General features: G+C 39.0%; 1 protein-coding gene across 8 annotated transcripts in view; it reads left to right on the top strand.

Moving 5' to 3' along the window:
* The window catches only part of DYDC1 (DPY30 domain containing 1), a 37,461-nt gene that overhangs the window by 14,258 nt on the left and 1,023 nt on the right, over positions 1 to 22,180 (top strand). For 4 of the 8 annotated variants that reach the window (XM_010820617.4, XM_010820615.4, XM_024986764.2 and 1 more), the window contains 3 exons: positions 3,176 to 3,268; positions 6,917 to 6,970; positions 7,795 to 7,896. In XM_010820617.4, the coding sequence (XP_010818919.1) occupies positions 3,176 to 3,268; positions 6,917 to 6,970; positions 7,795 to 7,896 (249 nt within the window). Of the gene's footprint in view, positions 1 to 3,175; positions 3,269 to 6,916; positions 6,971 to 7,794; positions 7,897 to 11,162; positions 11,446 to 11,836; positions 12,039 to 22,180 lie in introns of those variants that run through there. The other 4 variants (XM_005226450.3, XM_024986765.2, XR_009493218.1 and 1 more) reach the window with 3 other exon arrangements.

Genomic DNA, 22,180 nt, shown 5'->3' with positions numbered 1-22,180 from the left:
TAACAAGCAAGGGAGTAGGAGACAAACTGCATATCCACTCTCACTTAGTGTTTGAGTGAGTGATTTTCTTAAAGGGGAAAAGTAAAGAGGCTGGGATTAATCTGGTGACATTTCTATTTTTTAAATTGAAGTATAGTTGATTTACAATACTGTGTTAGTTTCATGTATATAACAAAGTGATTTGGTTATACATATATTGATAGATACTTTTTCTATTTCATTATAGTTTCATTATAGTTTATTACAAGATATTAAATATAGTTCTCTGTGGCATACAGTATCCTTGTTTATTTTATATATGGCAGTGTGCATCTGTTAACCCCTACTCCAATTCCCCCTACCTTTGGTAATCATAAGTTTGCTTTCTATCTCTGTGAGCTTGTTTCTGTTTTTTATGTTAAGTTCATTTGTACTATTTTTCAGTTTCCATGTACAAGTGTGATATATTTGTCTTCCTCTGACTTATACTTAGTATGATAATCTCTAGGACTATCCATGTTGCTTCAGTACTTCTGTGATATTTCTTAATCATTGCTTTTTTTCAGTCAGCGATTGATTTTTCAGTCGTTTTGAACTCAGCATTGACTCCTTTGGAAGTCAGGGTGTTGCCCATTTACAGTTCTCTGCCCAGGTGGTCCATGGCTCAGTGGGTCAGTTAGCTCATCTTCTCCTAGAGAAATGATCTGAATTTGTACATTAATGATAAAATAGCAATTTTAGAGCATTAACGATGTTACTGACAATAGCAATTTTAGTCATCTGACTCTGGTTGATTATAGTGTTAGCACAGAATTGAGGTCAGAGAGGACAAAAAAGGGAATAAAGTTTTGGATAGGGAGAGTAATCATAAACTCAGTACAGGAACTCAACTTTAGGGGGTCTCAGTTTCAGCATTGCTGGCTCAATAACACATGATCAGTTCAGTTCAGTTGCTCAGCCGTGTCCGACTCTTTGCGACCCCATGGACTGCAGAACACCAGGCTTCCCTGTCCATCCACCAACTCCCAGAGCTTGTTCAAACTCCCATCCATCCAATTGGATGATGCCATCCAACCATCTCATCCTCTGTCGTCCCCTTCTCCTCCCGCCTTCAATCTTTCCCAGCATCAGGGTCTTTTCCAATGAGTCAGTTCTTCACATCAGGTGGCCAAAGTATTGGAGCTTCAGCTTCAGCATCAGTCCTTCCAATGAATATTCAGGACTGATTTCCTTTAAGATTGACTGGTTTGATCTCCTTGCTATCCAAGAGACTCTCAAGAGTCTTCTCCAATGCCACAGTTCAAAAGCATCAATTCTTTGGTGCTCTTTAAGAATTTTCCATAGTTTGTTGTGATCTACACAGTCAAAGGTTTTGGCATAATCAGTAAAGCAGAAGTAGATGTTTTTCTGGAACTCTCTTGCTTTTTTGATGATCCAACGGATTTGGCAGTTTGGTTCTTCTGCCTTTTCTTAATCCAGCTTGAATATCTGGAAGTTCATCTGGAACTCTAACACATGATAGAGTCAAATATTTCCTGAAGAGTAGCTGCTATTGAATCATACAGTGAAAACTCATAGGCTTTAAACACTATGTTTCACAAACTTTGTAAATTTGTCCAATTAGGCCTTTTTCTGTTCCACACACACTTTTTTTTGGCAGGTTGTTACACATCTTAGCAGATTTCATATCTGGTTGTACTGAATTAATGTTCCTCAATGTCTGAAGATGTTCTTGCCTATAGTACTGTCCCAGGAAGATTGCTCATGGTGGTTGATTTTTCAGTCACTGCAAACTCAGCATCAACTCCTTTGATAAACAGTAGCTAAGCAGTGCTGAGAGCATTTGTCTGCTCATCAAGGGCAAGGAAGATCAATATTTCCCTTGTCTTTAATTGGCCTTTGAAGTTGCTCCTCATGTCATCCACTCTGAGCAACTGTTCTCACCAAAAGGCTAATAACCTTATTATTTTTTTTTTTTTAGACCCTGAAATCAAACTTGTTTTGATTAAATCACCATTGATGAATGCGTTTCTTTGCTTGGCTAACAGAGGAGCCACTTGGGAGCTCACTTTCATTGCAGCCTCCTTTTCAGTTTTAATTTTTGTGAAGAAATTCTGTTCTGGTGAAATAATTTTGTTTTAAATTATCTAATATTTCCAACCTTTGTGTTCATGCGAGTTGAGACCATTGTGATGAGTGCTTACTCTGATAATATTGACATTTAGTGTATTCTTTTAGTACAGTGTCATTGAATGAGAAACATCCTTTGCTGTTGAATAATTTGATAGTAAAATAACCCACATTTTTCTTTGTCTTAAAAGAGCAGCATTCAAAATTCGCTTCTTTTCTTGATGGATAATGCACTGGTTAAAAAAATAGCCCGGTGATACTATGGCAGTCCAAGCACTGTGAGTTCTGATGTATCAGTGAGCTTGTATGTACTGTGCTGAGCAGAAGTGCAAGGCAGTGAGAGCACCACCTGCTGCCTCTGTTGCACATACGTGGCTCTGCTGTCATGGGGCAGAAGCAGTCATAGTGAATGAGTGAGTGAGCATGAGCATGGCAGTGTGTCAAGAAAGTTTTATTTATAGACACTGACATTTGGACTTCATATAATTTTCATATGATAAAATATTATTCATTTGGTATTATTCAACCATAAAAATGTATAAAAAACTTTCTTCACTTGTGGACTATAAAAAAACAGGAGTTGGGTCAGGTTTGGCCAGAGGAATTTAGTCTGTGGACTTCTGTTCTCCTGGAGCTAGGATATATGTTGAGATGGGACCAGATATGTTGTTGATTATCTCTGGGTTCAGGTGATATACTTAAAATGTTCTCTATTATTTTACAACCAGATTTTGGCTATCTGAAGATCTATCTGTTCTTAAAGAAATTTTATCTGAGAAAAATCACTGCAGTCTCATTTGTAGCTTCTAGAAGAATAGGGAAAATGATTTAATTTTGTACAAATACTTCTTTTCTAAAATTAGCAATTAAGGAAGCTTCCTTTTAAATTTTGTACATCAGGAAATATTTGTAAAAGCTAAAGTACTGGAAGCCTGTGATCATTTATTCTCTTATGTTTCTGAAATTTAGGTGGGTGTAACCTTAATTATCCTGGGATACTTCAGAGTAATCGAGTGAATTCCTTGCGGTAAACTCTAATATGACTTATTTATATCTTAATATTCAGCAACAGCTGGAATTCCAGCTGGAGTTGGAAGAGCAAGAAAAAGAGAGACAGAGAATAGAAGAACTGGAGAGAGCTCAAGAACAATTTGAGAAGGTAAATTAAAGTTTTATAAATGTTTATTTTATTGAAAACCTCTTAGAATCCTGACTGTTACTTGCGGTTGTTATGGCAGGGGAGTCACAGTCTACAGGCCTGCCGCATATTATTTGTGTGACTTAAGCAAATCCTATAGCCCTTTTCAGCTTCAGTTTACCTTTTAGAAAAATAGGGATAACAGTATAATGTTATTGGCAATATCTCACTGGGCGGTTGTAAGGATCAAATAAGATTATGTATGTGCAACTGCTTTGTGAGCAGTGGCGTCCTCTAATATTGACATGGTCAACATTTTAGTCAAGAGATAGTGGCTCCTAATTATGGTAGCTGATACTGAAGGCAAAGTTCTTTGTAGTATTGGGGGTATTCTGATCTCTGAGACAATAGTGTGTCTCTTTTCTTCACACTGGCTGTATTGTCAACAATAACTTACATTTTAAAATATGTTCTTATTTGGATTTTTCATGTCTTTAAAATTTTCAGTAACTTAAGCCAAAAAAGTCCATCTCCCTTGACTGTGTCTGTTTTATGTCAAGCTTCCTGCTTGGTCAATGTTTCCTTGTATCCAAAAAGTATATGTTGTATGTACCAAACTTTTGCATGACTGAGTTACACTTTTTAACTGGATATTTCATATTGTATGCTTACAACTATCAGTTGTTACTCAAATGTTATTCCTCTACTTATTCCATGATTAAAATTGAAAAAATTTAAAATAGAAGCAGGTTTTGTAGAATATATTTATTAATGGCTTAGATGAGAGTATCATTGTTTAAAGCAATTTTAAAAAGTAAGTTAAAGGGTAAGTTAAAATTTTAAAAAAATGAGATTTAATTAATTTACTATTTTTTCCCATCAATGTACAATGCTTATCATTCTAAAAGAGATGAATAAGAATTGTTCTTTACAAAGTGAAATCATTTAGGCCTATTGTAGTCCAAGTGTTGGAAGACTACTTTTGTGAGTCAAAAAGATGAGATTTTATAAGGATAAAATCAAATACCCATACAGAGTTTTAAAAACACAGATGCTGATGTTATCTTTGTCTGAATGAGGGTAGGATACATGGATATCCATGCATACACACACACATATAAATACGCACACCCTTCCACTTCAGTTAAGATTCAGTGATCGCAAATAAAAGAAGAAAACTCAGAATACATCAAGAAGATAGTGATCAAAATGATAAAATAATTGAAAGTGTGTTTTATTGAGATGCCCTGATAGTTATAGCTGAATGATATAGAAAGTCTGTGATTTATAAGAGGGATTGGCTCCAAAGGGTCCCAGTTCATGTTACTTACTTTCTGGGCATTATCAGACTGAGTGTCCAGAGCTGCAGTAACATTAATAATCCATATTCCTACTGGCTTATCACCCCTTTCTTCCCTGCAACATACTGCCTTGCTCAGAGGCAGATTCATCCAAGCCTTTTTGTCTGGCCTTCTTGTGGCTTCAGAGACATGACTCAAACTATCATTTGCAAAAGGAAATTTATTGGAACGATCCTGGGTTGAAGCAAGTGTTTTACAGCTAAGCTGTGAAGGGCTTTGGTTGAGCTGGGTCTTCCAGACCTCTGGGAGCAAGAGAGTCAGTGCTGCCAGGGCTCACACCTCTGCTGTTGTCTCTCACTGTGGCCTGGTTTGCTGCACATGGGTAGGGATCATCATGGTCCTTAATGGTTCCTGGGTCTTATAATGCTGTGGCTCCTACCATCTGAAAGGAATGGATTCCTTTCTTTTAGGTTTCAGTTAAGAAAAGAATCTTGGGAAGGATTCTGACTGGATGAATTTGTGTCAAGTATCCATCCCTTGGTTGGGGAACAGAGTCCTATGAGAACATGGATTTTTCCATCAGAACCACGAAGTTGTGGGAAAAGATGTGTGCAGGAGAAGGGAGTGATCTGGAGAAAAGCATATGGTGCTAAGTTGCTTCAGTTGTGTCTGACTCCTTGCAACCCTATGGACTGTAGCCCACGAGGCTCCTCTGTCCATGGGATTATCCCAGCAAGAATACTGAAGTGGGTCGCCATGCCTTCCTCCAGGCGATCTTCCCAACCCAGGGATCACATGTGTCTCTTACGTCTCCTGCATTGGCAGGTTGGGTTTTTTACCACTGGCGCCACCTGGGAAGCCCATGTGTACCATTTAGTTCAGTCCAGTCGCTCAGTCGTGTCCGACTCTTTGCAACCCCATGGACTGCAGCACGCCAGGCTTCCGTGTCCATCACCAACTACCAGAGCTTGCTCAAACTCACATCCATCAAGTCGGTGATGCCATCTAATCATCTGATCCTCTGTCGTCCTCTTTTCCTCCTGCCTTCAATCTTTCCCAGCATCAGGGTCTTTTCCAGTGAGTCAGTTCTTCGCATCAGGTGGCCAGAATATTGGAGTTTCAGCTTTAGTATCAGTCCTTCCAATGAATATTCAGGCCTGATTTCCTTTAGGATTGACTAGTTGGATCTCCTTGTAGTCCAAGGGACTCTCATGTACCACGTGTCCCTAATCATCAGGGCCATTATATAAATGGTCACGAGATGATGACTCACCTTTGGACAGCTGAAGTGAATCAGCTCAAGAGCAGTTAAGTTAGCTTGCTGCCTTAGAATGAAAAGATAGAGGCCACAGCAAGGTTTGGTTTGATTAGAAGATTGTGTTTTCACATTCAGAAAGCAGTGTCCTATGTGTTCAGAGTGCTTTATAGAGGGCATTGCCCAGGTGCTGTGGCGAGGTCACATGTATTAGGTAGTGCCTTGGGCCAGACTAATTGCTTTAGAAATATTTGCTTCTTTTCTACTATGTATAAAATTCTATTTAACTGAAAGTTCTTTCAAAATCTCTTATTCTAAGCGTTTATTAAAATTTTTATTTTGTCACTTTTCACTTTTGTTAGTAATTTGGCTTCAGGGTTAGTGTTTCAGCCTATTTCATTTTTTAAAACATTCTGCTGCTGCTGTTGCTAAGTCACTTCAGTCGTGTCCGACTCTGTGTGACCCCATAGACGGCCTCCTACCAGGCTCCTCTGTCCCTGGGATTCTCCAGGCAAGAACACTGGAGTGGGTTGCCATTTCCTTCTCCAATGCATGAAAGTGAAAAGTGAAAGTGAAGTCACTCAGTTGTGTCTGACTCTTCACAACCCCATGGACTGCAGCCTACCAGGCTCCTCTGTCCATGAGATTTGCCACACAGGAGTACTGGAGTGGGTTGCCATTGCCTTCTCCTTGAAGTGAAGTCGCTCAGTCATGTCCGACTCTTTGCGACCCCATGGTCTGTAGCCTACTACGGTCCTCCGTCCATGGGATTTTCCAGGCAAGAGTACTGGAGTGGGTTGCCATTTCCTTCTCCAGAGGATCTTCCTGACCCAGGGATTGCATCCAGGTCTCCTGCACTGTAGGCAAATGCTTTACCATCTGAGCCACCAGGTAACATTCTATTTAATTATCAACAAAATATGGTAGTCACGTATATTAGAGTATTAAATGAGACTGTATCTATAGTTTTGTATTCAGATTTCTCCTTTAAGAAGGTCAGCATTTTTGCTGTTAAATGGGTCATAATGTAAAAATAAAAGCCTTAAAAATTAAACATGGAATCAAAATGAAAAGCATATTCAAAGTATTTTTCTCCATTTTTATATATTATAGGAGTTGAGAATGAGCATGGAAAATATGGCTAAGGAAGATACTTTACATGGAGAGGTGAGAACAAAAAGTTACTCTGTTATGGGATACGAATAAGTATCCTGGAGTGTGACGCTGAATTTTGATGCATTAGTAGACACGTTTTAAAAACGATTTTATGTACCTGTGTTTGGCTGTGTTGGGTCTTCTTGCTGCACAAGGCTCTCCTCTAGGTGCAGTGAGTGGGTGCTCTTCTCTAGTTGAGGCACCCGGGCTCCTCACTGTGGCGGCTTCTCTTGTTGTGGGGCACAAGCTGTAGGGCGCGTGGGCTCAGTAGCTGCGGCTCCCAGACTCGAGCCCAGGCTCGATGGTTGTGGCACGCAGGCTTAACTGCTCCTGCAGCGTGTGGATCCTCCCGAGCCCGTGTCTCTGGCTTTGATAGGCAACTTCTTTAACACTGAGCCACCAGGGAAGCCCCGTAGCTAAAGTTTTAATATGGAGATGATCAAAACTGATGGTTCAAATACATAATCTAGTAATAACAAGTCACAAATAGGGTGTACTTTAAAGCCAAATCTCAAAGTGGGTAAAACTGGAATATTCAGTTTGTTTTTATATTTTTAGAAACCAGAATATTATGACATTATTGACCATATGATTACATGCAGTGATACGTTTTAATTTTCTGATGTATTTTTTTTAAAACACATTTTAGCATTTGTTTTTAGAATTCTCTTGTCATTAACAGGTATTGATTCATTCCCTTAACTGACAGTGTTGAATTTTGATGTTATAATTCAGAAATGCCTTAGTAGAACTGAAAGCAAATTAATGTATTAATCTCAAAGTCATTTGAAAGTGAAAATGAATTATATGATTCATTTATGATCATATGATTATAGGATGGAGCCGACTCAGGCAAAACGCTGGCTGAAATTAGTGATCGATATGGGGCACCAAACTTGAGCAGAGTGGAAGAACTTGACGAACCAATGCTCTCTGACGTGAGTATCCTTAGGAAAGTGTTTTGTGAAAAGCAGAGTTTCTTGTTTTACTTGGGAAAGCCCAGTGTCTCTCAGGCCAGGGTTGGATGGCAAAATCAGTCTTTTGCTTCACAGAAAGAAATCCGTTTTCTGAGTGCCAACTTTTTTCTAATTGGCGTTCTGTGCAGTGTGCTGCTGGCCTGAGAGTGAGGGCAGGCACTGGTCTGGCTCCCCGCAGAAGTGTGGGCGCCGGTGGGGAGGTAGCTGGGTGTTAATGTGGAGTGAGCAGTGTGCCCTCCTGTGCAGAGGGTGATACGGTTGTTCAGAAGTGAGGCTTTGAAAATTTCAAAATCTATATTTAAAATGGATGCTTGGGGCTAGAGCACTGGGATGACCCAGAGGGATGGTTGGTATGGGGAGGGAGGAGGGTTCAGGATGGGGAACACATGTATACCGGTGGCGGATTCATTTTGATATGTGGCAAAACTAATACAATTATGTAAAGTTTAAAAATAAAATAAAATTAAAGAAAATTCTAAAAAAAAATAAAATAAAATCATGTGGTAAAGTACATAATCTTTAAATTTTGGGGGCCAGTAGTAAACCATGGAGCCAAGTGGATAACCTGATGAGAGTGCGTGTTTTTACAGTATTTATGTACCTTGGCTTATTTAATAATCATACCATGTTTCCTGTGCACACGTATTGTGCCCAGTGCTTTTATGGCCAAAACAGGTCGTTCTGACCTTATCTAGGAAAGAAACAAACAACCGGACAAGCAAGTAATTGTCAGTGTTAGAGTGGCCTGGTAATTTCTCCTCCAAAGCAGCATGCTTTGAGAGCGAGAGGAGGAGCTGTTGATATCTGATGCCATCAGCAGCTATAACCCAGGACTGCCCTGAAAGAGGCTGCACTGAGTCACCTGCATCAGTGGGCACTGACAAAGTAGAACAGCTGCCTGGCTGAAGACCTTGGATCAGGGAAAGCTTCATGGAGAAAGTCAGCCTTGTCACTCAGTGGTGGGGTGGGAGTCTGGGAGCACAGAAAGTATCAAGACCCAACTCAGGGTGAAGAGAGAGGGAATGGGAGGCAGGGAGAGATCAGAGCTAGGACAGTGGAGAAATCAGGGGCCAGACCACTAAAGGACCTGAATTTGTGCTCAGACATATATATTTTATCCTAAAGGCAGTGGAGGTCAACATGCTCAGAGCTGCATCTTAGGAAGGCCATCTGGCTATAGCGTGTAGAAGAAAATGGAGTGATAGATTTGAGAAGACCCACCAGAGGGCTGTTGTAATCTATGGAGAGATAGCACTGATGACCAAAAATAGTATATGGTGTTTTAAGAGCTGTTCAGAAAGTGGAGCTGGGTGGATTTGGTTCTAATCAGTGGCTACATTTTTATTAAATGGCTGCTCTGGTTCAGTACTATGCAGGGAGCTAGAAAATACCAGAGAGCAAAACAGATTGGGTTTCTGGCCTTTGGGATCCATGGACTGGTGGGCAAAGTTCACTGAGAGGACAGAGCAGGGACACCTGACCTAGCCTGGGAGAGTCTTATGCAGGAAATGACATTTAAAGAATTAGCCTGAGATAAGTCTAGCAGATAGAGCAAGATGCTTTCAAGGAACTGGAATAGTCCAATATTTTGGTTTGAGTTGCATGGAGCTAGGAGAAGGAAGTGATTTGAAGGTTGGAGAGGTGGGTACAGGCAAGATCATACTGGGCTCTGTGTGTCATGTTAGGGATTTTGGGCTTAGGTGCAGTAGAAGTCATCCAAAGGGTATATGTGAGGATTAGATATGTGTTTTTAGAAGGTGGAGAGAAGATCTGAGTGGGTGGGAGTGGGAACAGCAGACAACTTAGGAAATTATCATAGTCATTCAGGTGCAAAGTGAATAGGACCAGGATGCACACAGCACAGATGGGGACAGCTGAGTGGATTCGCTATTAGCTGGGAGGATAAGGGAGAGAAAGAAATCAGGGATGAAGCCCAGATTTCTGCCTTGGGCAACTAGACTCGTCACCATTTTTTGAACTTTACCATTGGTTGAATTGAGGAACATATGAAAAGAAAGGTTTTGTGAAAACAATGGCTTCTATTGTGGACATGTTGAGTTCCAGGCCACTCTGAGATAGGCAGGTGGGTCTGGAGGACAGGAGAGAAGTCCAGGCAGGAGAGAGGAATTTAGTCATATATACTAAGTGAAGCTAGGAGAGTGAGTCAGATGCTCAAGAGAGAATGCAGAATGTGAAGGAGGGGTCTCAGGGTGAAGTGTGTGTGTGTGTGTGTGTGTGTGTGTGTGTGTATTTAGTTGCTAAGTCATGTCCAATTCTTTTTTGACTTCATGGACCGTAGCCCACCAGGTTCCTCTGTCCAGGGGATTTCCCAGGCAAGAATACTGGAGTGGGTTGCCATTTCCTTCTCCAGGGGGTCTTCCCAACCCAGGAATCAAAACTGTATCTCTTGCATTGGCAGTTGGATTTTTTACATTGAACCACCTGGGAATCCCTTTCAGGGTGAAACCATGAGAAATTTCAACATCTAAGGGATAGGTACAGGATCTGCAAGAAGGATACAGACAACAATAAGAGAGAATAGCAAGAGAAGTAGAAGAAAGGATGGGTTAATAAATACATTGAGAATACAATTAAATTATTATTATGTTGAATTTGGATTTTATGTGAAATAATCCAAAACTATCAAAAAACTTCATTTACATAGTCACATTACCTAAGCTCTAATTTTGTGTAGCTTGTACATTTCACAGTTCTAATTGTATTTAGTTAGTTCACTTACTCAGTTGTGTCTGACTCTTTGTGATCCCATGGACAGCAGCACACCAGGCTTCTGTGTCCATCACCAACTCCCAGAGCTTACTCAAACTCATGTCCATCGAGTCAGTGATGCCATCCAATCATCTCATCCTCTGTCGTCCCCTTCTCCTCCTGCTTTCAATCTTTCCCAGCTTCAGGGTCTTTTCTAATGAGTCAATTCTTCGCATCAGGTGGCCAGAGTATTGGAGTTTCAGTTTCAGCGTCAGTCCTTCCAATGAATATTCAGGACTGATTTTCTTTAGGATTGACTGGTTGGATCTCCTTGCAGTCCAAGGGACTCTCAAGAGTCTTCTCCAACACCACAGTTCAAAAGCATCAATTCTTCAGCACTCAGCTTTCTTTATAGTCCCACTCTTACATCCATACACGACTACTGGAAAAACCATAGCTTTGACTAGATGGACCTTTTTTGGCAAAGTAATGTCTCTGTTTTTTAATATGCTCTCTAGGTTGGTCATGGAGAAGGCAATGGCACCCCATTCCAGTACTCTTGCCTGGAAACTCCCATGGACGGAGGAGCCTGGTAGGCTGCAGTCCATGGGGTCGCTAAGAATCGGACACAACTGAGCGACTTCACTTTCACTTTTCACTTTCATGCATTGGAGAAGGAAATGGCAACCCACTCCAGTGTTCTTGCCTGGAGAATCCCAGGGATGGGGGAGCCTGATGGGCTGCCGTCTATGAGGTCGCACAGAGTCGGACACAACTGAAGTGACTTAGCAGCAGCAGCAGGTTGGTCATAGCTTTTCTTCCAAGGAAAATTGTATTTCTAATTGTATTAATTAAAATTTCTAATTGATGCAGGATACAGGATGCTTGGGGCTGGTGCACTGGGACGACTCAGAGGGATGGTACAGGGGGGGAGGTGGGAGGGGGTTCAGGATTGGGAACACGTGTACACCCGTGGCGGATTCATGTTGATGTACGGCAAAACCAATACAATATTGTAAAGTAAAAAAAAAAAAAATTTAAAGTAAAAATAAAATAATAAAATTTCTAATTGTATTAAAGCATATTTTAATATAATATGCTACAATTAATTTTAATACAAAAGCATATAATTAATAATTAATTAAAATTTATAATTGTATTAAAGCATATTTACTTTTCATTTTGTTTTTAGGTTGCATTAAACATTGATCAAGATTTGTAGACTCAACCAACCTAAGAACAATACATTTTTCTTCTTGTTTCAAGTTTCAAAATAGGAGGTCCCCGGTTGTATTTTTTTCCCTCCAAACTTGTACTCTGCTTTTCCTCCCTCTAACCACAGCTTTATAAATGAGTTTCAAGTGTGGCCTTAAAATATTGCTTTTTTAATGTAACTGGCTACGTGTATGACGTCATTGAGAGAACAGGAGAGAACTTTTCCCAAAGCAACCAAAAGGAGCGAGTGGGAGACCAGCTGAAAAGAGTGTAACAAGATTGCCTGAGGTGAAAGTTACTGGTCTGTGAGAAGTGAAAGAGGCTGCCACTCTATAGGGCTCAGGAACATTCCACATGCTTTAGATATGATGATGTCCTCCTGGGAGTGCACTGCAAAGACGTCCCCAGTTTGCTGGGAAATGATGCTTTGCAGCTCCACTTAAGCCATGCTTATTGATGCGGCTGGGTGGGGAGGGATGCCGAGTCCCCGCACAGGGAGGCTTTGTTTCTTTTGGAACAATCTTTGGGCAAAGGGATGATGTGCTGCTGTTGAAGGGAAGATCTCTCTTCCTTCAGTGGGTGCTGGGCGGTCTGTGGACCCTGACTGCACTCTTGGCCTCTTAAGTTTCAGGGCTAGCTTTGAACTTTAGGGAGAAATTTGCTTTTATAAGAAATTTTTCCAGATCTATGTTTATGCCAAGAAGAGGCTTCTTCTAAAAAAAAAAAAAATTCTAGTTTTAATTATAATCTACCTTTTCTGACACAATGAGAAGAGAACAACCTAATTGTTTAAATGGGGAAAGAAAAAGGGAAAAAAATTATGGGAAAGAATACAGATTTCATTGAAGAGAAACGTTGTATCAGTCCTATACTTTTTTAAAAAACTTAAAGACTTTGGGGCTGCGCTGGGTGTTCATTGCTGCCCACGGGTGGCTTTCTGTTGTAGTGAGCGGGGCCACTTTCCATCGTGGTGTGCGGGCTTCTCACTGCCGTGGTTTCTCCTGTGGAGGAGTGCAGGTTCTAAGTGAACGGGCTTCAGTAGTTGTGGTGCAGGGCTTAGCTGCCCTGTAGCATGTGCAATCTTCCTGGACCAGAGATCAAACCTGTGTCCTTTGCATCTGCAGGTGAATTCTCAACCACTGTACCACCAGGGAAGTCCAGTTCTGTACTATTTTTTTTTGAGAAAAAAGTTCCAGGTGCCCCAGAGCCATCGATAACTTCTCTGTCAATCAGGCTGCCAGGCACTCTGCCCCCACATATGGATGACCTGTGTTCACTGCACCCAGGCAGAAGCGTTGAAGGCAGCAGGAGAGTGTCCTTCAAGCCTCGGCCTCAACCAGTGTAGCACCATCAAGGAGGGCTAGGTGTGGAAAGACAGGCTCAGAGGGCACCTTGGATTCAGCCAGCCCATGCCACTCCCCAAAGAGTGCAGTCTGGCCCTGGGATTTGGCAGCAAGAGTTTCTGAGTGTTAGTCACCACTCCAGAGTGTTAGTCACAAGGTGAAGCTTTGTGGCTCTGGGCTAGGGGGTGGTCTTGTGTGAAGAGTCCCCAGCCAGAGCTTGGTGTAAGAGGAAGAAGGTAGAATGGGATAAGAAAGGAGATGAAAGGTGTTCAACCTTTGTCTGGGGAGAGAGCCCTCAGGAGGATTCAGCTGGTGATCAGGGTGCCAGGGAAGAGGCTCCCATCTCCACCAGGAGATGACTCACAGATACAGCAGATGCCCAACGGGACTAGGGCAAGGCTGTCATCCTCGGGCAGACACTTATGCTGAGTTTGAATCTGAGTCTCAGTTTCTTGCTCATGGCAGCAAGACTTATTTTAGACCCATCCAAAGGATGGGTCCTCTGTCCATTAGATTTCCCAGGCAAGAATACTGGAGTGGGTTGTCATTTCTTCTGGGATCTTCCCAACCCAGGAATGAAGCCCGCATCTTCTGCATCGACAAAGAAGCCTGGTGGGCCTCACAGTCCATGGGGTAGCAAAGGCTAAACAGTGACAAGAAAGGGTGGGGTGGGGATGCCTCCTGTTCTGGTGTACTTTTAAGTAGCTAAATAAGATCCTGTTTTGGTTGAAGTATTCTAGGTTTTCCTCCTGATCTGGTTCTTAGTGGAAGGCAAAGAGAAGGAAGAAATGAAAGAAAGGAGAGACATAAAGGATCTAAACATAAATAAACTCTAGGTTTCTGCTTCTTTTTGCTTCACTCACTAGTTTGTTGTAGTTTTTTAGATTTCACATGTAAGTGGCATCATGCAGTTAAATAGACGTCTTGGCTGAATCTTGAATAGCCAAGTATGAAGTTCACTGTTCAGCTGAAGTTAAGGCTGAAGTTACAGGTTAACTTCTGGGACATAGCAATTTTTAAAACTACACTTTTATTAGAATTTTGGTTTAATATTATGCTGGAGCAGTGATTTTTCAACATTTTTAAATTCTTGGAACTTTTGTGGTCACTGTGCCACACAATTTTGGTACTATGTGTTTATTTTCAGCTAAAATAGAGAAAGAAGATACTTTTTAGTACTTTTTCCCCCCAATGTGTTTTTTCTTTAAGCTCTCTATTGTTTATTTATGTTTGATACTTCTGGATACATAATTTTTCTCCAATTCAGTTTTCTGCTCTGTAGATGCTATATTTTTGAATTTTGTTTGGATTAAAGATGACTTATCCAGCTGCATATATTTTTGGGACATAACAGCTTTATTGAGATAAAATTCACAATCACCCGTGTAAAATTTACAATTCATTGGTTCTTAGTACATTCACTGGTTTGTACAACCATCACCACAATCAGTTTTAGAACATTTTCATCACCCCAAGAAGAAACTGTCTGATTTAGTGCTCATGACACCCAGATCCTTCCCCCGCAACTCTAGGCAACTACTAATCTCTTGAGAATCCCTTGGACTGCAAGGAGATCCAACCAGTCCATCCTAAAGGAGATTAGGCCTGGGTGTTCATTGGAAGGACTGATGCTGAAGCTGAAACTCCAATACTTTGGCCACCTCATGCAAAGAGTTGACTCATTGGAAAAGACCCTGATGCTGGGAGGGATTGGGGGCAGGAGGAGAAGGGGATGACAGAGGAAGAGATGGCTGGATGGCATCACTGACTCGATGGAGTCTGAGTGAACTCCAGGAGTTGGTGATGGACAGGGAGGCCTGGTATGCTGCGATTCATGGGGTCGCAAAGAGTCGGACACGACTGAGCGACTGAACTGAATCTAATTCTTCTGTATAACATCAGAAAACACAGCATCTGATCCACCATCAGTATAGTTAAGAATAACTGTTGGGTTAGGGTGATGATAGTCTGTGCCTCCTTCTGTGGCCTACTTCTGTGGCCACTCTTGCAACTCTCAAGTAATTTGTATGGTTACAATATGACCATCCAATCCTAATCATTTTAATATTAGTTGCTAATTTTTATCCAAATCAAACTTTGCATTGGAGTTTGTGAAATTCATTGTTAATTCTATTTTCCTTTTACATTTATGTCCAGCATTCTTCTGAAAAGTTTTTCATAATCACTGAGAATCATTCAGTTACCCCCAAAAGTAATTCTTCTGAAAAAGAGATCAATGTTTCTTTTCCCTTAATTACTAACCTTAAAAGCAAGGAATTCAAGTAGCTATGAATAGTGGCACTTTCCCCTGCATTTCTTTTAATTGATTATCATTATGGGCTCATGGTACTTCTTTGATTTAGCAGTGTCTTTCAACCCATTAGTTATTTTTCATTATCATCACCTGGGTAAGTGAGTAAGCTCCTTTATTCCTTATGTATGGTATTGCCACTACTCAGGACCCTGCATAATTGATATTATTCACTAGTCTGCAGATGAAGGAACTGAGGCACGAAGAGAGGGGCTTTGCCTCATTTTAAACAGTTGGTAAGTGACAGAGCTGACTTGGACTGGGCCTTTGTTGGGCCTAAAAGTCAGTGCTGCTGATGTGCTCACTCGTGGCCGACTCTTTGCAACCCCGTGGACTGTAGCCCGCCAGGTTCCTCTGTCCATGGAATTTTCCAGGCAAGAATACTGCCGTGGGTTGCCATTTCCTTCTCCATCAAAGTCAGTATTTTCTGTCAATTCACTATTTGGATTCTGGATAGGGATGAGAAAATTGAAAGTAATTTTTTTTTTTTTTTAAAGATCTGAAACAATTGTTTGTATAGCTCAATGTTCATAAAGAATTAGACTTTTTAAGTATATGTTTTAGTTTTTATTGTGGTAAGATGCACATAACATGAAATTTACCATTTTACCATTTTAAAGTGTACAGTTCAGTGGCAGTAAATAAAATCAGCCGTCGCTGTACTTGATATCATGCTGCCATCCTCACTGTCTGGTTCCAGGATGTCTTTATCAAAGCTGGAGACTACACACCCATTAAGTAATCATTCCCCATTCCTCCCCCCTCCCAACTCCTCCCAACCCCTGAGTAGGTTTCTATGAATTTACCGGTTCTGGAAACTTCAAATAAATGGAATACATGGCCTGGCTTCTGTCACCTCCATACTGTCTTCAAAGTTCATCTAAGTTGTACCATATATCAGAACATTTTTTGTCACTGAATGATAACTTACTGCTTTGATATGTACCACACTTATCCATTTGTCAATCCATGGTCACTAGGGTGATTTCTGCCTTTGGGCTATTGTGCATAATGTTGCTATCAACTTGTGTATTCAAACTTTTATGTGGACATGGGTTTTCAGTTCTTTTGAGTCTATACCTCGGAGTGAGTCATACAGTAATTCTATGTTGAAGTTTTTGAGGAACCTCCAAGTTACTTTCCACTGCAGCTACACCATTTTACATTCCTACCAAAAATATATCATCCCCACTTACACTTGATATTTACCATTTTCTTTTTGTGTGTGTGGCTATCCTAATGGGCGTGAAGTCGTATGTCATTGTGGTTTGTATTTCCCTAATTACTTAATAACTAAGCATCTTTACATGTGCTTGTTGGTCATATTTATGTTTTTGGAGAGATGTTCATTCAAATCCTTTGGCTGTTTTTATTTTTTTATTATTTTTTTTGTAGTTTTAAGCTTTTTTTTTTTTTAGAAAAATACATTTTTTGGATTCTAGACCCTTATTGGTTGTATAATTTGCAAATATTTTCTCCCATTCTCTCACTCTCCTGATAGTCTTTTAATCCTCCAAAGATTTCATTTTCAAAAAGTCCAGTTCATCTATTTTTTCTTCTGTTACTTGTGCTTTTGATGTCATATCTAAGAAATTATTGCCAAATCCAAGGTCATAAAGGTTTACACCCATGGTTTCTTTGAAAAGTTTCATAATTTTAACTTTTATTTGGATCTTTAATCCATTTCAAGTTAATTTTATATATAATATGAAGTAAAGGTCCAACTTCCTTCTTTTGCATTTGCCTATTCCGTTATCCCAGAACCCTTCATTGAAGAGACTGTTCTTTCTCCGTTGAAAGGTCTTGGCACTCTGTTGAAATCAATTAAGATAATGTATATGTATGGGTTTACATACATTGTGGACTCTCCATACATACATTATGGACTCTCCATGCTATTCAATCAATCTATATTACTGTTTTTGTCCCAGTAATACCCTCTTTTGACTATTGTAGCTTTGTAATTTTTATGAGTTTTGAAATTGAAAAGTGTGAGCCCTCCAACTTTGTTCTTTTTCAATGTTTTGGCTATTAGGCCCCCTTGACATTGCATATGAATTTGAGGATTGTCTTTTTCATTTTTGTAAGGGAGGACACTGGGATTTTGATGGGGATTTCATTGAATCCTTAGAAAGGTTTGGGATATATGGCCATCTTAACAGTGTTAAGTCTTCCAATTCACAAACACAAGATGTTTTTCTATTTAAGTTTTCCTCATTTCTGTCCAAAATGTTTTGTATTTTTCAGCACACAGGCCTTCTTGGTTATATTTATTCCTAAGTATTATTAATGCTATTATAAATGAAATTATTTTATTGATCTCTCTTTTACATTGTTCATTACTTATGTACTGAAATGCAATTGGTTTTGTTTATTGGTCTTATATCCTGAAATTTTGTTGAATTTATGTATTAGCTCTAGTAGTTTTTTTCTTTTTGTGATTGCTTAGAATTTTTTATGCACAAGATCATGTCATTTACAAAGAGAGATAATTTTACTTCTTCCTTTCCAATTTGTGCCTTTTTATTCTTTTTCTATTCTCTCAATTGCTCTGGCCAGAACTTTCAGTATAACATTGAACAGAAGTATTGAAAGCAGGCATCCTTGTTTTGTTCCTGATTTTAGGGGAAAAGCTTTCCATCTTTCATAAGTAAGTATTATGTGACTGTGGTGTTTTATAGTTTTTTTTTTATCAATTGAAAATTCCATGTATTCATGATGTGTTAAATGTTTTTATCATGATATGATCCTTTTTATGTTTTTCTAGGGCCAATTTACTGGGAATTAGTTAAGGATATTTGTATCCATATTCAAAACAGATACTGGTCTATAGTTTTCTTGTGTTGTTCTTTGCTTTGGTATCAGTTTAATACTGGTTTCATAGAATAAGTAAGGAAGCATTCCTTTTTCTTTTGTTCTCGGAAGAGTTTATGAAGGATTAGTATTAATTATTCTTTAATTGGTAGAATTTTTTTAATTGATAGAATTCACCTATAAAGCCTTCTAGATCTATACTTTTTTTGTTGGAAGCTAATGATTACTAATTCATTCTCTTTACTTCCAGTATTTCTGTTTCTTTTTGAGTCAGTTTTTGTAGTTTATGTCTTTCTAGGAGTCTGTTCATTTCACCTAAGTTATTTAATTTGGCATAGAGTTAACATACAATCCTTATAATCCTTTATGGGGTGCATATATATTTTTGAGTTAGTGTATTAATTTTCTTTGATAAATACCCAGAAGTGGAATTTCTGGATCATATAGTTTTACTTTATTTTTTTGAGGAACCCTGTACTATTTTTCATAGTGGCTACACCAATATACAATTCCCAAAAGAGTGTACTGGGGACTCATTTTCTTTACATTCTCCCCAATACTTGCTATTTCTTGTGTTTTTTGATAGCGTCATTCTAGTGGGTATGAAGTGCTATCTCTTTGTGGTTTTTATTTGCATTCCATGATGATTAGTAATGTTGAGCACCTTTTCATGTTAGCCATCTGTGCGTCTTTGAAAAAATGTCTATTTGGATCCTCTGCCTATTTGTAAATTTTTTTTGATATTGAATTGTATGAATTCTTAGCAGATATATGCTTTTTCAAGTATTCTTTCCCATTTGGTAGGTTGCCTTTTCCTTTTGTTGGTGGTCTCTTTTGCCATGCAGAAGCTTTTTAGTTTGACATAGTCTCACTTGTTTATTTCTGGTTTTGTTGCCTTTGGTTTGATGTCAGATTTAAAAAATAATCACCTAGAATGATGTCAAAGAGCTTACCACCTATGTTCTCTTCTAGGAGTTTTATGATTTAGGGTCTTTAATAATTTTGAGTTAATTTTTGTAAGTGGTGTAAGATAGCGGTTTCATTCTTTTGCATGTGGCTATCCAGTTTTTCCAACACCACTTATTGAAGACACTGTCCTTTAAAAGAAATATGTAAATAAATAATACTCTGGTTTAGAATAATGCCTACTTAATTTTATTTATTTACAGAAACTGCTTCTACATAGCTCTATTTTCTCCCTCTTTTGTGCTATCATTGTCATAGAAATAACACTTTCAAATTTGTATGCCCATTAACACAGATTTTTAATTGTTGCTTTTAAATAATATAGGAGAAAAAGTTACAAACAAAAATACATAATTATGGGTATAAATGTTCATTATTTCTTCATGGGAATTCAAATTACTGTCCAGTTTCATTTCCGCCTGAAGAATTCTCTTTAGTATTTCTTGCAGAGCAAGTCTGCTAGCAATGAATTCTGTTAGCTTTGTTTTAATTTCTCATTGATTTCTGAAGGATGGTTTTGTTGAATATAGAGTTATTATCAGTGTTTTCTTTTAGCACTTTGAATACGTAATCCCACTGCCTTCTAGCCTCCAAGGTTTCTGATGAGGAATTAGCTGTTAATTTCATTGAGCATCCCTTGTATGTGATAAGTTGCTTCTTTGTTGCTGCTCCCAAGATTCAGTCCTTATCTTTGGATAGATTGGTTATGATTTCCTTCAATATGCATCTCTTTGAGTTTATCCTACCTGGAGTACACTGGGGCTTCTTGGATTTGTGGTTTAATATTTTCTATAAAATTTGGGAAGTTTGGGACCATTACTTCTTCAAATACTATTTTAGCTTCTTTTTCTTTCTGCAACTCCTTTATGCACATGTTGGTATAATTGATGGTGTTCTATTTGTCTTTCAGGCTTCGTTATTTTATACTTTTTTTCTTTCTTTGTCTCAGAGTGAATAATGTCAATTGACCTATCTCCATAATATTGATTTATTCTTCTGCCAGCTCAATTCTGCTATTGCATTCCTCATATGAATTTTTCATTCTACTCACTATTTTTCAACTCCAGAATTTCTATGTTTTCTTTAGTTTTTATGGTTTATTTTAGCTCTTTGAACATATTTAAAATAGTTGATTTAAGGCTTTGTCTAATAAATCCCACGCTTGGCTTTTCCTTAGGGACAATTTCTAATAATCCTTTCTTTTTCTGAATATGGGCCATACTTTCTTGTTTCTTTGCATACCTTGCAATTTTTTGGAAATTGGGTATTTCAAAACATATGTATTATATATTATAAAACACTGGTGAAAGAAATCAAAGAGGACACTAATAGATGGAGAAATATACCATGTTCATGAATTGGAATAATCAGTATAGTGAAAATGAGTATACTACCCAAAGCAATTTATAGATTCAATGCAATCCCTATCAAGCTACCAACGGTATTCTTCACAGAGCTAGAACAAATAATTTCACAATTTGTATGGAAATACAAAAAACCTTGAATAGCCAAAGCAATCTCGAGAAAGAAGAATGGAACTGGAGGAATCAACCTGCCTGACTTCAGGCTCTACTACAAAGCCACAGTCATCAAGATAGTATGGTACTGGCACAAAGACAGAAATATAGATCAATGGAACAAAATAGAAAGCCCAGAGATAAATCCACGCACATATGGACGCCTTATCTTTGACAAAGGAGGCAAGAATATACAATGCATTAAAGACAATCTCTTTAACAAGTGGTGCTGGGAAAACTGGTCAACCACTTGTAAAAGAATGAAACTAGAACACTTTCTAACACCATACACAAAAATAAACTCAAAATGGATAAAGATCTAAACGTAAGACCAGAAACTATAAAACTCCTAGAGGAGAACATAGGCAAAACACTCTCCGACATACATCACAGCAGGATCCTCTATGACCAACGTCCCAGAATATTGGAAACAAAAGCAAAAATTAAAAAATGGGACCTAATTAAACTTAAAAGCTTCTGCACAACAAAGGAAACTATAAGCAAGGTGAAAAGACAGCCTTCAGAATGGGAGAAAATAATAGCAAATGAAGCAACTGACAAACAACTAATCTCAAAAATATACAAGCAACTCCTACAGCTCAATTCCAGAAAAATAAGTGACCCATTCAAAAAATGGGCCAAAGAACTAAATAGACATTTCTCCAAAGAAGACATACAGATGGCTAACAAACACATAAAAAGATGCTCAACATCACTCATTATCAGAGAAATGCAAATCAAAACCACTATGAGGTACCATTTCACGCCAGTCAGAATGGCTGCGATCCAAAAGTCTACAAGCAATAAATGCTGGAGAGGGTGTGGAGAAAAAGAAACCTTCTTACACTGTTGGTGGGAATGCAAACTAGTACAGCCACTATGGAGAACAGCGTGGGGATTCCTTAAAAAACTGGAAATAGAACTGCCTTATGACCCAGCAATCCCACTGCTGGGCATACACACTGAGGAAACCACAAGGGAAAGAGACATGTGTACCCCAATGTTCATCGCAGCACTGTTTATAATAGCCAGAACATGGAAGCAACATAGATGTCCATCAGCAGATGAATGGATAAGAAAGCAGTGGAACATATACACAATGGAGTATTACTCAGCCATTAAAAAGAATACATTTGAATCAGTTCAATTGAAGTGGATGAAACTGGAGCCTATTATACAGAGTGAAGTAAGCCAGAAAGAAAAACACCAATACAGTATACTAACGCATATATATGGAATTTAGAAAGATGGTAATGACAACCCTGTATGCGAGACAGCAAAAGAGTCACAGATGTGTAGAGTAATCTTTTGGACTCTGTGGGGTGGGGGATGATTTGGGAGAATGGCATTAAAACATGTATAATATCATT

Source organism: Bos taurus, chromosome 28 (genome assembly GCF_002263795.3).
Source record: "Bos taurus isolate L1 Dominette 01449 registration number 42190680 breed Hereford chromosome 28, ARS-UCD2.0, whole genome shotgun sequence".
In the NCBI taxonomy this organism is placed as follows: Eukaryota; Metazoa; Chordata; class Mammalia; order Artiodactyla; family Bovidae; genus Bos; species Bos taurus.
The sequence above is the reverse complement of the archived record's forward strand: the minus strand, read 5'-3'. Positions and strand labels throughout refer to the sequence as shown.